General features: G+C 41.6%; 1 protein-coding gene across 5 annotated transcripts in view; it reads right to left on the reverse strand.

Moving 5' to 3' along the window:
- Positions 1–496: 496 nt before the first annotated feature.
- Positions 497–16,874, reverse strand: part of LOC128735058 (uncharacterized) — a 156,371-nt gene continuing 139,993 nt past the window's right edge. For 2 of the 5 annotated variants that reach the window (XM_053829527.1, XM_053829532.1), the window contains exon 2: positions 887–8,112. In XM_053829527.1, the coding sequence (XP_053685502.1) occupies positions 3,223–8,112 (4,890 nt within the window). In that variant the 3' untranslated portion in view covers positions 887–3,222. Of the gene's footprint in view, positions 748–886; positions 8,113–8,364; positions 8,540–16,874 lie in introns of those variants that run through there. The other 3 variants (XM_053829528.1, XM_053829531.1, XM_053829529.1) reach the window with 3 other exon arrangements.

Here is a 16,874-nt window from a genome sequence, read left to right on the forward strand (position 1 = left end):
AAATAGGTGGAATCTCCTCAATAATTTTAGATAAATTTATATGCTTATCTATACAGTTTTCATAACACTTAGTTCACATACTGATAATTCTAGAATATGTCTTCTTCTAATGTAACGCGAAACTTGACACTTGCAGATTGCAGTGGCATTTGATAATGATTCTTCTTGCACTTTACTCACTGCTCCGTTCCTCATGATTCATGAAGCACAGCAAACTTCCTGAAATATTTCACTACCATTACCTACCGAGTTTCACTCACCTACCGATAGAGGAATACTATCGTAAAGCTTCACCACTCTCGCACCGCCCAGAGAGAAAAGATGCGTTTTGGGAGCTTTTTTTGTCATCATCATCATTAGGGGAGCTTTTAGGACGGAAAGCTTAGCGCACTTCGTGCGGAAGCCGATTACTGGGTGGAAATATTTCATTGAACGAGAACAAAACAACGTGATCGAACACAGGAAATTAGTAAAACACCATGCGTTTCCATTGAAAATCGTTTCGTTTTTATTTCAAACAAAGTGTTAGTCCGGCGAACGTCCCCAGCAGCAGCGATTTAGTATTTTTTGTACATTTGTTCCACTTTTTTTCTGTATGAATTTTTATGAATTCATTTTTTTTGTTAAAACGCAAAAACCAACGTTAGTGTTTAGCAGGTTAGCTCGATCCATTCAGCAACGAGAGCGATGATTGGGTTTACGGTTTTGTTAGAAAATTAGTTTCGGACGATTTAGTTTCGGAAAGTCCTGTGAACGAAAAAGAGTTCCAATGATTTACTTGGTTTGCTCCAATGATATAGGTGTTAACGGGGTGAGTGAAATGATATAAGACATACAGATGAATCACAAAACAAGCTCGCCTAGCTAAGCAGGGGCAAGGCAACAATTGGTGAAATTAATTAAAACTAATAATAGATAAGCGGACCTTGGCTTTGTGAAAGCAAAGCTAGGCAGTTGTCAAAACTGTATTGAATAAATATACCTCTAATCGAAGCCTTAAACGATTATATGTATGTGAGCATTTCATAAACATTAGCAGACGAACTACAGGATACTGTCGCGTCGGATGCAAATGCTTGAAGATACTAGAGAAAATGTTCTGCGCCGTGAAAAAAGCGCCGCAGAAAGAAGCAATTGCGTTAAATTTAAAATTACAAAACGTTTTGCTTAGCCTCATCAATATTCATTCACGGAAACACTGATAATAGTCAAAAGGGAACTAAACTAAACTGTGTACGGTGTTTGTCCATCAGTAACGATGAGTAATAAACCGATAACATTTCTAAAATTATAAGATTAAAACAAAACATTGAGGATTTTTTTATTATTTATTCAAAGTGACCAATTAACAAAGAACAAAAATATAATTTCTATTTAAGGTAATGATGTTGATGTTGATCTGTCAGCGTTATATACCTATCATAACTTGTTTCATGGTTTTTTTTCGCAGTAACAATAGTATGGTAAAATCTGCACATTTTTAATCGATTAATATGGTTAAAAATATTTTTTTCTGCCATCAAAATACAACGAAAATAGTTTTGTAGATACTCTATACATATAGTTCGGCGTAAGTAAGCGCTCAACCTATCTTATCCGGGTAGAATTTTTAACAATCAATACAGGATATTATTATGTACACATTAATCTGCGGTCTACCACAGCATCTCGGCCTGCTGGTGAACTAACCGGTAGTAATATTTACACTTAGGTAGATCCACTAGGTCGGGATTTATTTCGTTTGAGGCTGAAGACACAATACAACTACAACATTTACAATGGTTCAGAACTCCCTAACGGTTACGGTAAAATAATGGCGTTGCAGTTCGCTTTGTATGTCTATTTTGGCATAATGTCGGTTTAATTTGTTTTTCTCATTCGGTTTGTCCTACGCGTTCAGGTGAAGAACTTAGTAGCTATAGTAAAAATCTAAAAGAAAAACAGAACAATTCCGGTTTGGGGGAAAAGAAATGGTTTAATTAGGTTTTGTGTTTTGTTTGTTTGAATTCCGAAACTTAGAAATTAAGGCTAAGTAAAAGTACTCAGTAGGGCGAAGGTAGCAGGTATGTTAATTCTAATTAATTATAAACTTGTCATTGGCACATGATGCAGTCTAATAGCTAAGTAATGGTAGAAAATTGCAGCAAAAACCGAAGCCTTCAAGTAGGTAGCAGCTTAAAAATATTTTACATAATTTACAGTACGTTACATAAGTGGAAAACTATCTTTCTAACGATGAAGAATGTCGTGCCAAACCCAGCCCAAACGAACCGAAGGTTCGAAGGAGCGGCTCGCGCGCGTTGACCTACAAAACTTGTGCACATTTTTGCCTTTTACGCAACGCAGCGCAGGAGGGAAGGCAGTGTTTCTATAGCAAACAAAAGCAAAGGTTTTGGATTCCTCCGGAATCCCGATTATCCGCCCTGGACCGTTCCAGAGCCGGTGGCGAAGGATTAGACCCGCTGGAGGCGGTGGCGGCGGAATCTTCGTGTCGCATCGATTCGGATTCCCCGGCTAGAAGAAGTGCCCAACAGCGGCCGTGTGACAGACAGATGTGGTTAGCGAGAGGTTTGGATTGAACTCAACAAACATGGAACATTTTTGTCCGAACAAGCTACACAAAGTAAGCCACGACACCAAAATTCTTAGTCCACTGACAGTTCTGTGTATTGAAAACAACGGGGTAACGGAAGCGATTTCATTAATTGAAAACATTGCAAAACAATTCTATGTGCTAAAATATGAAAGTGAAAATGAAAGGTGAAAAATGTGGGTTTTTTCTCTGCACGTGTGCGTGCAAAATTGCGCAAAGTTTCGGCAACGATAAACGATAAGAATGGCACACGATCGCGTTTCCTTCGCGCTGACAATCAACGGAAATTACCTGGTTGAGGTTAGGGTAGCACTTTTGCGGATAGCACACGTTGCTTGCAGTCAAGTCGTTACTAATTTGTAGTTAGAATTTGCCTTTTTACTTTCCTGATTAGCGTTAAACATACTTTAAAGCGCGACTAATGCATTAAGTAAATCACAAACATCTAAACGGTGTGTGCTAGGTTGGGTTAGAACAACAACAACAACGAAAAACGTCATTTATCGAAACTTACACTCAAGCAAGTTGCGCAAGCGTTTCATGGGTTGCTAATTTGTGCTGAAATTTTGTTTTTTTTTGTGTCAGCCGATTTTGTTTTGAAACTATTAAGCAGTTTTTGTTGGCTTGTTTTATAGAACCATCAGTGCAAACAGTGTGATGATGGCGATAATGATAGCAATAACGGTGATATAATCGAAATTACTATTAGCTAAACCGTAGGTGCATGCTAGTACTACATGCTGTGGCTGTACGATGCTACTACTGCTGCGTTTGCCGCCATTGGTCGGCTTTAGTCGTTGGCTGCCGCTCGGTCGGTCGTCACGTTCGCTGTCGTTCGTTCGTTTCCGCAGATTAATATCACTATCACTCGGAGGACGTTCCACGTGCGGTTGTTCTTTCGTAAGTTTCTCGAACTCCTCCAGAGGCTCTACCTTCGGATCTTCAACCGTTTCGGCACAGCTCGGTGGTTCTTCTGATGTTGTACCGTCCACTTCCTCTAGGGGCACCGGCTCAGTCCCATCTACGTCTTCGACGAAGATCTCCGGAATGCTGATCTCGTTCCGGTACCGATAGCCGGTATCGATCTGAATTTCGTTGACGAAGGTTACCCGGCGTTCGGCGGTAAACTCACTGCCGAAGTCAGTCAGACTAACGTTTCCGGAATCAGTTGTGGTTGATTCTATCTCCGGATTCGTTAGATGCGGTTCACCGGCCGCTTCCCCACTTTCGCAGCCATCCAGCTCAAACTCATGCAAGTCCTCGACGATCGTGTCTAGCTGGGTACTGTGGGCAAAGCTCACCGACCGGTAGAAACTATCTACCTCGTGAAATCTAGTGTTAGCGCTAGTATTACTATCTGTATTTGTATTAGTGTTGGAAGTGTTGGTGTTGGTAGTGATAGCAGCGGACACACCATGCTTTTTGGATGCACACAACAATGACTCTGCACTACATTCATGACCTTTACCTGTCGGTGTTGGACTCTTGATGCCGAAAATCATCGCGAGCTCTTCGGATGAGTTATACTGCGACTCACCATCGGATGGCGACACACGCGACGTTGGCGTTGCATCAGTTTGAGCCGTACTCACTGAAGCAGCCATCACTTCCTCCACTGTCGACTTAACTGGCAGAGCAGAAGTGGCGTTAGAACTTCCAGTGGAAGAACTAGACTTGCGACGGTCACTGTTCGACTTCAGACAATCGCTAGATGATAAAAAATTGCACGACGTCAGGTCGGATGATTTTGGGAACTGTTCCGTCTCGCTAGAAGATTTCGGATCGGTTGGCGTCAGGGAAGGCCCGTGAATATCACTCAAATCCAAGCTGGATTCTTTACTGTGCTTGTAACTCCCTGCAGTCGTTGTGTCGGTCTCCTGAAAAGGCACTGAATTGATCGTAATTCGCACATCATTCTCGATACCACACTCTTTCATAATAATGTCAATCTCCTCCTCCGTAGACTTCTTATCCGTATCGGACTCCAAAGGTTTAATACTCTCCACCAAATTATCATAATCCCTTTCAATAGCGGATTTCTGCCCATCATTTATATCCTCCAGCTCGCTCAACTGCTCCTGACAGCGCTTGGATAGCGTCTCAAACGATTCCTCTTCCTCAACCTCTACCGGCGTCACATCTCTAAACAAACCAGAACGCACCACCTTCTCCGGCGATTCCACGACACTCACCTGCGACGGCATAATCACTCTATTGATCATTCCATGACAAAGCATTGCCGCACTCGAAGTGTCCTCAATCTCCCGAACCTGAACCCTTTGCTCCACGTCCAACCGCGCACCCTCAACGACATTGCGCAACATTTGTTGACAATACTTCGTCGCTTCGTCTTTCATCTCATCCGGATCTTCTTCCACCTTCAGCGATGATTTCCTATTTTCCCCCACAACGGTCGGAGGTTCCTTCGGAGCCGCCACAATCTTACTCTTCGGTTTCGTCTCCGGACTGGTTCCGCTCGAAACCGATTTCGTTTCCTTCCGGAGTTCCGCCAAATCCATGCCCAACTTTTCGCTAGTACTCTTTGCCTCCTGTGCAATCGCATTCAAAATATCCTCAAACTCAGCTTTGTGCTTCGCTCCCACTATTACTGGGCTCGTTTTCGTCGTCTTCGAAGTGGGCGTGCTAGTTGTGCTGCTACCCTCCGAGGACGGTGCAGCGGCTTTCGGTGAAACTGACTTCAACGTAGAAGGTAGATTGAAAACCGCTCCGCCGGTCAACTTCGGTGACCCACTCTTCGCTCGCTGTTCAACCTTCTTCGCCACTTTCTTCTCCACCGGCGGCGCACTTTTAGCAACCTGTTCCGCCTTATAGTAATCCTCTAGATTACCACCCGATGGTTTCGCGGCATCCCTTTGAATCAGATTGTAGATATTCGACGCCAACGTATTGGACGTCAACTTGGCACTGTTGCGCTTCTTTTTCACATCCTCCACGAAACTGGCGACGGGTTTTTCTTCCGTAACATCCATTGCCGTAGGAGTATAGCAATTTGCTCGATCCACACTCTGCTGCAGATCCTTATCTCGCCGTAGCTGTCGGAAAGCTAAGTCATCCGTTACCAAATCCGGCGAACGCTTCGGTATGAACCTCGGTTTGCAGGGCTTCGCCGCTTGGGCACTCAAATAGTCGGTATTCGGTGAAGGTGGAATCGGTCCCAGCGGAATGCCGAACGGTGGTTGAATTTCGAGGGCTTTGATTTTTTCATTCGCCTGCTTCAGGCTACGGAAGCTGAGGTCGTCCAGCTGAATGTCCGGTTCGGAATTACGCCGCTCGTCTTCGTCGTCGTCGTACTCGGAGGTAGATTTCGTTTTCTTCTTGAACAAAGTTGGTGTCGGGACGTCGCGCAGCTCGGCCCGGTCCAGCAGATCCTCGTCGCTCAGCCGTAGGCTCTTGTAGATGGCTTCCAGCTCGTTGATGGCTTCTTCCAGGTTGGCAGATTTTTGCTTCTTCGACAGTTCCTCTTCAGAGCAGGAATTACGCTTGGAAATTCCCCGTGCCGGCGGTGGAGGGGGTGATTTGGCGTGGATGAAGGCTGCGTTTTGTCGGGAGTCACTTCCGGTGCTGAATTTCCTGTACGCGGCTGCGGGCGGTGCAGTCGATTGGGCGATTGCTTTCGCTACGTGCTCTTCGTACTTGTTCTTCGGTGGTGAACGTGATTTTTCCTTAAGCTCGAGTTTTTTCTCTCTAGTATCCTGTGCTTGTCGTAGATAAAGACGGCCTCCGGAGGTACTCTCTTGATCGACCTGCTTACCACCGTCAAGCAGATTGCTTAGTTCTTTCGTCAATTCGTGGTTTTTACGGTTCATGAGCTCCAGAGCACGGGACGAAGAAACCGAGCGGGAGGTTCCACCCGTCATTTGCTGCTTGCGATCGATCGCTCGGCTGTGCCGATTGATTGAGTTCTGTTCCTCTTCTATTTTGCGCCAGAATGCCGAAGCCGATTGCTGGGGCGTCTTCGGTGTGGCGGGCTCTTCCGGATCTCCTCCTTTGAGCGGTCGTGTACGAATGTAAACCGTCGGACTGGGCTCCGGTGGAGTGGTTTGTGGAGGTGTTTTCTGGACGCGCTGTTGTGCAGGTTCGAATGATTCGAATGTGCGATCTTGAATTTGAATCGGTTTTCGCGATCGAGGCGTTACGTCCGTTACGTACCGGTATTCGGCCGGTCGTTTCGGTTGTTGCGCGAAAGCGTCCGATTGTGGTTGAGGTGATAATTGCTGCAGCTGATTGTGGCGATGAATATGATGGTGATGGTGCGGATGTTGTATTGCAATATATCCCTGATTTGGGGAAGGGTTGGATTGTTGAGGATGCCGCGAGATGTATCGTTTCTGAACCGGTTCCGGTTGAACGGAAGATGGCCTCGGGGAAATTGTGACATGAGGATTGATAAAATTGGGAGGAGTAGGCGTCTGCTGATGAACAGCATTGGGACCCCAAAGACGATCATCGCTAATGCATTTTCCATTCGGTTGCCAAATGTTGCCACTATTGGGATGAGCTCCTGTCATTTGCGATCGATCAAACGCATATGATATTGGCCGAGCATCCTGAGGATGACCAATAGTCAGTCGTCGTTGCGGATCACGTGGTGGCACCGGTGGTGGACTTCGAACGGCGTCACGTATGGAGTTCGCCTTGCTTTGAATGTAGAAACTGTTTTCATAGGTAGCCGATGGGTTGATCTGGTAGATTTGTTGTGGTTGGGCGTACGGATTCGGAGGGTGAAATAAATGAGGCACATTGGTAAGACTAGAAGAATTTCTCAGACTCGGGTGAGCGCCTGCAGAGTACCCTCGGCGGTGAACGTTATCTACGGACTGTATGCTGCCATGAAGCATGCTCGGAGAGATGGGCTGCGTATGCCATCGGCTAACCGGACTTCCTTCTCCGTCCTTAGACATTCTCTTCAGATATCGTTCCGTTCTAGCCGTTCTGGATCTTCGGTTCGAACATCCGCTATGATTCCCTAAACTATCGTCACTCCTAAACCTAGACATTGACGACGATCTGTGCGATTCCTCATCACTGGAAGACTCCTTGCCATCTTTAATTTTACCTACATCCCGCCGTGCTCTCCTATCTAGAGAGCCCATAGAAACTACATACTTATCAATAGAATTCACACTATCACTTTCCTTAAACCCATAACTATTCAAATGGTTCTGACTGACTACGATGTGATCGAACCCGCCGTGATGTTTGCTCGATCGCTTTTTGCGCTGCTTCCCGTTCAGGGTGCCACTCTGTCCGACCGCTTGGGTTCGGTTTTGCTTCACCGGCAGAAAGCCTGCCTTCCGATCCTCCTCCGAGCTGGACTCATAGTCCAGCTCCTTCTTCTGCTTCCGACGGAACAGATTCCCAAGTGACCATTTCTTGTCTTTGTCCTTCTTCGAGGACGACTTATCCATGCTCTGTTTCTGTTGCTGCTGCTGCACATGCAAGGTTATGTCCTTCGGTAGTGGCAACTGGGGCCTCCAGGGCGATGCCGTCTGTATAGTCTGCGCGCGGGACCGTTTCCAGAACGAAAAAGAAAAGAAAAAGAGAAAACAGAAATTAGTATTTTATTTAGCATTAACGGTTAAAATGAGCTATTGCTTGTGTGCGAGGTGACGAATGACAGCGGCAGATTGTTTACTAAACAAAAGAAGCGCACATCCGTCAGTGCGCAGAGCGCTGTGGGAAAAAGAAACGAGCCTCGGTGCGACGGCGGAAATTAATTCGATTTTAATGGATTGTAGTTTGGAATTTACCGGTACCCTCGTTTAAGTCGGTTCGGTTCGATCGTCGTCGTCGTCGGTTGATGCAAAGTGAGATTAGATAATGGCCTCATCGGTAAATGGTCGTTTAATTCCATTGAGTGGTTGGTTAACTGTAGAGCATCGGAAAAGAAATAAATAGACAAAGAAAAAAAAACAGATGCTGACCGCCGCCGACGGAAACTTGGAGACACTTTCAATTTTGCGCGGTTCGTTCAGTTGGTTTTCAAGTGGAATTCGAAGCCGCTCTTTTTCGAAACTGCGTTGTGCGTTTCCTGGCGAGGAAGTATGTGCCCACTGCATGCAAGAGCTTGTTAGCGCAATGATTGGATTTCTTCACATGAAGTTTGTGTGAAGATGAATACTTGTATATTAAAACGATGCACTTCTATTTTCAATATCTCATAATCAAGAATCAAATTATGTTAGTAATGGGCATTGAATAGCTCAACTCAAATGTGAGTAAACAGTAAACAAATTAACCGCAGTTGTTTTTTGTCCAGATTAGTTTGGTCTGCAATTGTTGCTTGATTTTTCTGCAAAATTTATGTAAATTTTCTGGTTAAACAGTGGTTGAACAGACAGTACGTTCTGAACAATTTTTTCTTTTATTGTATATTCAATTGGCAGGCCATTCAGACATAAGCGCTTTAGTTTCGTAAGAAAAATCTAAACGTTTCCTGGTGCATCAAAAATTAGACGAAATTAAACTCGGAACTGGATTGGAAATTAGAGTTGAAATTGGACTTCAAATTAGGCTTGAAGGGCTTTAAATTAGACTTGAATTTAGACTATTGGATTTAAAATTGGAGTTAAATTGGGAGTAACTTGGACTGGAAGTTCAACTTGGACATGAAAACGGACTTCAAAGAGAATTTGAAGTTTTTATTTGAAATTGGAATTGATTTAGGCTTGAGCGAATAAAGGCGCTATAACCTAGGTATTTACAGGAGCAAGTAAGTAAATTTACATGTCCCATGCCCGAGGGTCCGGAGTATTACTTAACCTTTACTAGCCAAATACAGTTAGATTTCGAATTTGGCAACAAATGCGTGTCGCCTATGTTGCCAAAATCGAAACCGTACCAAAATCGAGACCCTTTTTTGATATGAAAAAATTGAATGTAAATGCTTTAGAAATCGATTAAATGTTATTAATCAACGATTGCAACCTTTTTATGTTCACAAAATTCGTCAAGAGCTATCCGTGCGGTGCAGGTAAGTTTTTGGCCACCTGCGGTATGATGTAGTCCTATGGCAATAAAAAATATTATTGTTCGAAACATTCTATAACCGCAAACTTTTTTTCATGAACACACTTAGGGCAATATTTTTTCGTCATTTAAAATATGTATGCGGAAACTGACTGATATTTAAGCATATTTTTGGAAGTAAAATATTATGTGTTGCCAAAAACGGATACTTTTGTTGCCAAAAACCAGGCATGCCAAAATCGAACCAAGCCAAATTCGAAATCACACTGTACTCTCAACGAAAATAAAACTGCCAATAATCAGAAATGGTTGGTACGAGACGTCCCCGTTTCTTCTTCTCCTGTTGATTTAGAAATGCATCTTTGTACGAATAAATTTAAACAAGATTCATATCGTTTAATCGTCTTTGCGGCAATATTTCACAGTTGGCCTGGCCGATTTAGTATTTGTGAAATATTGCCAATGTGAAATACTGACAAGAAAATGTTTCGAATTTTTTCTAAAATTAGAAATATTTAAAATTATTTCCAGGAATCCTTTATTGTGGTTGTGATGGTATTAATAAGAATAAGAATAAGAATAAGAATAAGAATAAGAATAAGAATAAGAATAAGAATAAGAATAAGAATAAGAATAAGAATAAGAATAAGAATAAGAATAAGAATAAGAATAAGAATAAGAATAAGAATAAGAATAAGAATAAGAATAAGAATAAGAATAAGAATAAGAATAAGAATAAGAATAAGAATAAGAATAAGAATAAGAATAAGAATAAGAATAAGAATAAGAATAAGAATAAGAATAAGAATAAGAATAAGAATAAGAATAAGAATAAGAATAAGAATAAGAATAAGAATAAGAATAAGAATAAGAATAAGAATAAGAATAAGAATAAGAATAAGAATAAGAATAAGAATAAGAATAAGAATAAGAATAAGAATAAGAATAAGAATAAGAATAAGAATAAGAATAAGAATAAGAATAAGAATAAGAATAAGAATAAGAATAAGAATAAGAATAAGAATAAGAATAAGAATAAGAATAAGAATAAGAATAAGAATAAGAATAAGAATAAGAATAAGAATAAGAATAAGAATAAGAATAAGAATAAGAATAAGAATAAGAATAAGAATAAGAATAAGAATAAGAATAAGAATAAGAATAAGAATAAGAATAAGAATAAGATAAGAAATTGGAATTGAATTACGGTTGGAAGTGGACTTGAAATTGGGTTTAAAATTACAGATGAAATTGGACGTGCAATTGGATTTAAAATTAAGCTCGAAATTGAACCCAAAATTGACATTAAATTAGACTTGAATTTGGACATGGTCAAGAAATTAGACTCGAAGTTTAATTTGGAATTAGGATTAATTACGATTTGTTACTTTTTCACTTTTCCAGCCCCAATTTTCTACTTTTTGTTTTTATCTCGTTTTTCTCTCTCCCATGTGTTCTGTTTTATTGTTCCATAGCATAGAAAAACTATGCTTACCCATTTTTTCCCATTTTTATAATTGTCAGTCTTGGTTTTCCTTTTGTATTTTGTCTTTTCTGTTCCCTTTTTCCGTTTCCTGTTTTCGTCTTTTTCTAACTCTTTTTATTCCCTTTCCTTTCCGTTTTTCCTCTTTTCTGCCCCGTTTTTTATTCTTTTTTTTTTGTTCTGTCATAGGGTAGACGCATCATTAGTGGTGGTAGTACCAGTAGTGGTGGAAACTCGAATTATTCCATTATGTTTGCAGATTTTGGTACAAGTTTGATACTTATCAAATAATACTGTTGCTGGTAGTTCGATACTTATCAAACTTGTACCAAAATCTGCAAAAATAATGGAATAATTCAAGTTTCCACCACTACTGGTACTAACACTACTACTGGTGCGTCTACCCTATTTATGTTGTGTTTATTTTCTTTTGCTCTCTGGTTTCCTTCTTAATCTCACGTTTTTTCGTCTTTTTCTCCCATTTTACCATTTTTTTGGGGTAGTTTTTCCTATTTTTATTTTCTTCTTTTTCTGTTTCGTTTGACCCCTTTTTCCGTTTTCCTTGTTCTGTCCATCGATTTTCATTATTCAATTTCGCTATTTTTTCCCTTTTTGTTTCTCTTGTTTTTCGTTCCGTTTTCCCTTTTTTAGTAAGGGACTGAACCACTACAACCATTCCAGATTTGGACCAAAGACTACAACCATTTTTATTTTATTGTCGTGTCTCCTTTTTCCTATCCGCTGTTTCTTATATCTCTTGTTCTTTCTTTTTTCTTCGTCTCCGTTTGTTCCGTTTTTACTGTTTCAGATGTCCTTTATTCTGTCACGTTTATTCTGTTTTTGGCTTTATTTTTTCGCTTTATTCTACGGATTTCCTTTTAAATTTCCCGCTTTTACCCTTTTCTTTGGTCTGTTTTTCCCTTTCCTTTTGCTCATCCCATTCCTATTTTGTTCCATATTTCCATCAAAAGAAAACCGACTGAAGCAAATAGAAAAACAAAAAAAAGTCAAATAAGATAGATTTTTTTCGTTTTTCTCGCTGCCCCAGTCGGTTTTCTCTGACACTGAATTCATCCAGTTGGAAATAAGATAATAAGACGCACGATCGTTTCTTTTGAGCAATGTGATTAAATGATCTCAACCTTTTTTTACCGTCCTTAAATGGCTTTTCAAGTTTTAACAAACTTGGCACATGGCTCCTATCCAATGATCAACAAGATCATCTTCCTAAAGGTGAAAGTTCAATAAGTAAGTTGATGTCTTCTACCATGCTGGAACAAAAACATCTGTCTTCGTGGCAGCTTAGGGCCTACCGCGCATAAGCTTCATTCAAAATCTTCTTCAACATCATGCATGTCATTACGACACTTGAAAAGCGAAGCTTGAGCATCAGATCGTTACGACAGAGACAGAACAAATTCGTGGAATAAATTTTCAGTCAAAAAACAACTCAAAGATTCTAGGAAATCAATCCGAAAGTTTCTTGGAAAATCATCTAGAAAATTTGTTCGCAGTGTTACTGTCTGCGATGGTCTGCGGGTGATAGTTTCAACAAGACGGTTCATCATGCCATACCGTACGAGCCACAATTAATTTATTGAAAGAAAGAAAGGTACTCCGTTCAGAAAATAGTTTTTAGCACTCATCGCTCGGAAACTCCGAGCACTCGCAAGTTTTCTCCGAGCATAGTCAGCGTTTCAAGCCCGTAGAAAACAACCGGTCAATCTGAAGAGCACCTTGTACAGGGTACACTCTGTGCGTGGACATTGTCTGTTTGACCGCAATTCAAAAAACTGTACCGATACTCTTAAAGATTACCTTTTGTAGATGGCTTCGATTGTGGAACACGAGTAACCTGGGATGACACAACCACTTTGACTCAATTCACATTCATTTAACAGTACCGTCTCAGTCAAGCAGAATTTGAAAAAGTTATGTATGGGGCGATTGAAGAACTAGTTATAATCTACAAATTTTCTGAATAAAGTTAGGTTTTGTATTTACGGTGCTACAATGCTAGTAGCTCATTAGTAGCCAATTGAACGTTCACTACTGAGCTACTAGCATAGTAGAACCGTAACTACAAAAGATACAGCAAAACTTTATTTAGCAAAATTGTAGATAATAACTAATTTTATATATATTCCATAGAAAACGTCAAATTTTGCTAGGCTAAGACGATACCGGCAAATGAATGCGAATTGAGTCAAAGTGATCGTGCCATCCCTGCGAGTAACTTCCACTAGTGGGTGGTGTCATTGTCCGCCGTCACTGTTATGGTGGTTTTATTATGACTAAAATTGGCCTTCATGGCAATAAGAGTGCAATAAAACTCACATGGTTACTTCCCAAGTAACAATTTGGGTTTTATTATACTCTTATGATGGTATTTAAGACCAAAATTGGTTTTCAAGACCACCATAAGAGTACAATAAAACTCACTTTGTTACTTGGGTTGGATAGTGAACCGGGGTAGATAAATTCGCCAAAAAATCTCGAATTTATCGCCAACGATTGTTACCCTGCTGCCAAAGGGGCATCAGTTGGCTAGGGTTCCTCTAGCCAGCATGTTTTGAGGCACGGCCAGAATGCACTTTATACATTGGGCGTATTTACCTTTAACCCAATCTTCTCAGCTTCGCGTTTTAGTCTCGTGAACTGATCAGCCAACGCCGCAGATGAAATCTGCTTGAAGATCGTTTCTCGCATGTTGCTTAACACTCGGTTCATGACATTTTCTAGCGCAGGCATGAGAGACATTAACGAAGCCCTTTGCGGGATTGGAATGAACTCAACAATCCGCACGAAATCCGCACATATCACTGTGTTGCGGCAGAAAACCGCATTATAATATTTCCTCGAGATCAGTTGCTATTATCCAATCGAAGATACGTATAGTCACAAAAGGTTATTATCCGTCTGAGCGTATGTGTGGCACAAAGGCTATTCAGTCGGACGTAGAAACCAATAATCTATTTACCATAAGTGTATGAAAGGTGATACAATAGAATAAATAACAAGTGATTCATTGCAAAGTGCACTAGCCTCTGGCAGATGGTTGCCATAAGGCAATCGTATGTTTATATTCGGTGCGACAAACACAGCCCGTTATAGTAAGTTAGTACTTAAGACGCGTACCATCGGTACCATGGTAGCCTTAATCAGTCCGCCCAGATAGCCGAGAAAGACTTTTTCGTTCACGCCTTTTCATAGTTCTTTTCGGTCGACGGTATCACACACAGCTTTAAAAGTCAATAAACAAAAGACGTGAATTAACGGAACCAGCCTGATAACTTCCACAAATCTGCTCTTAATTGATGAGAGTTGACGGAAGATGATTTGGGAGAGTATTTTGTAGGCGGAATTGGCCATACGGTGATTGTTCGATAATTCTGACATTCCATTTTGTCGCATTTTTTGTAGATGTAGCTAGAAGGGCTTTTCGGGCAAATTTACCACTTTGGTGAAAAAATATTGATAAACAAAAAGCTACGATCATTTTTGCATAAAAATGATGTAGACGTTTTAACCACTTTTCCAGTCTCCCGCAAAACCAATTTGAATATCACTCTATTTCTAGGTTTTGATTGAAACTCTATTCCACTTTTCAACTGCTAGCGTTGTTAGAGCGGTGCTCACCAGATAGACATTAATTTTATTTTCCCTTCTCTTCTTTTTAAAATATGCCAAAAATAGATATGAAATAATCTTCCAGTTGCATTGGATGAAAAAAAAACACGTATAGCTGCTATTATTCACGCACGAAAGCAAATACCAAATCTGCTCCACAGTCTTCTCACGCCCGGAAACTGGAAGAATACTTTGCCTATTTGGAAGAATATAGCTTCCCACAGCGAAACGGGAGTTCCAACGAACATCACCCGCTGGATCATCGACAAAACGGACCGAGCACACCGAGGTCTTAACACAAAGCGCGCGGCTTAATTGCGCGGCTCCACGACCATTTGTCAACACCACTGAGACCGGGACGGAGACAAACCAAGATCATATGATCGCCCTTCTACGGCAGATTTAAGCGAACGTTTAACACCGTTTCCTGTTACGGCGACCGAAGAAATTCGAAACCGATTAGTAGGCGATATGCACGTAGCTAACCTACTGCGATGTACAATACACAACACAGCAGAGCACAGAACACAGACCCACACGCTCCAACTGACGCATATGCCGTTCTGATATTGGATGCCTCCGTCTTTCACCGGAGCCGGAGCCGGGGGCCAGAACCGCACAATTTACAGTTGTGAATGAAAACGTTAATTACTCAGCGAAACACGCACCGGACCGTGAAGATTTCGTTTGGCTTCGCTTCGAAATATCACACAATTCCCTGCTCGTAGCCGTTTGCGACGACGGTTTGTTCTTTGTTTATTTATGCATACGCGTCCAACAGTAGGTTAGATAAGTTTTGCTGGGTGACAACAAAGAGAAAATTGACTCATATTATGCAGTAGTTAGTTGTTTGGTCGCCCACACACCGGTCACATACTAAGAAGTGAGTGAAGGAAAAAAAACGAAAGAACAACCGAATAAGTCTCAAGCTAGAGAGCGTAACCTTGAAAGCATGAAAAATAGCAGAGCGAACTTGAACGGTTGACAGCTTTCCCACTCGGCGGCAGCACCTTTGATCGCGGAGAATGTCAAACCGTTTTCATACTCAATCGCACTTCACTGCGGGGAAGAGTGCCGATTGATTCGGTTATTAAACTGAAAATTTAATCCGAAAGCAGTCGTCTCATGTGGCGACTAGAGAGGTATAGAAAAAAAAAACTTTGTATGAACGTCAGCCGGCACGGGCAGAGAATATAAGATGGATGGTTTGCAATTAACTGTGTTTGGTAATTGATTTTGTGCGATGACGGCTAAAAATAAGCGCGGCCAACTGTGCGTTGTTTATTTGAAAGCCAAATCCAACTCGGCGATGACTACACATTCCATTCAAAGCACTGACCGACCGACTGAATGGTCATTCTTACACTTAAAAATATCACTCCTTGGTTGGTAGACATGGTTGCGATTTTCGATGACTTTTCTTCTGACAGCTTCCTAGTTGAACAATCGCCCGCTGCACAATCCTATGCAGCGCTGTAATCACAGGGGTGATTTCCAAACTGAAGCAATGCGATTCTTCACTGTGAAAAAGGAAAATTTAGTTGAGAAACTTCTATCACTCTTTTCGTTTCACAGAAAGTCCTGCACCACCTTTCAGGCCATATTCCGCGCGGGCACCGAACGAACCGAACTCGTAACCGATGCGGTCCACATGTGTGGATCGTGCGATTTTTGACCGAGTACTAAACACGCTTTTTTCCGAGAGCAAGCCTGGTTCTATACAACATACTAACCTACCGCAGTGTCAGTGTCTTGTCTACTAAAGAGCCACAACAGACGGAATACTTATCTCTTCTAGTCGTCGAATGGTCGTATGGGTTTCGATGAGAAAATGCGCGGAGCGAGCGAAGAATTTTCGAAACGCCAAGCCAAACTGCGTGCGAGTAGATAGGTATGTGTTTTGACTTGGAAAAATACTTTTCAGACGCAGCAGGCGGAAAAAGCAGGCGGCGGGCGCGCATGATAATCTTCAGCGAGGCGTGCCAGGTCCGGCAAATCCGATCGGTCATCACCGATGGATGTGATGGCACCGCGCACCGGGACAGTGACAGTGTGTGAGTGCACCGGTATTTTTGGCGATGAATGAAGACGGAAGTGACGGGAGTGTAATGGAAACCCAACCGCAGTTGAATTGATTGATCAGCTGTAAGGAAAACTCGGTGGTTGGTTGCTTACGGT

The sequence above is a fragment of the Sabethes cyaneus genome, chromosome 2 (genome assembly GCF_943734655.1).
Source record: "Sabethes cyaneus chromosome 2, idSabCyanKW18_F2, whole genome shotgun sequence".
Taxonomy (NCBI): domain Eukaryota; kingdom Metazoa; phylum Arthropoda; class Insecta; order Diptera; family Culicidae; genus Sabethes; species Sabethes cyaneus.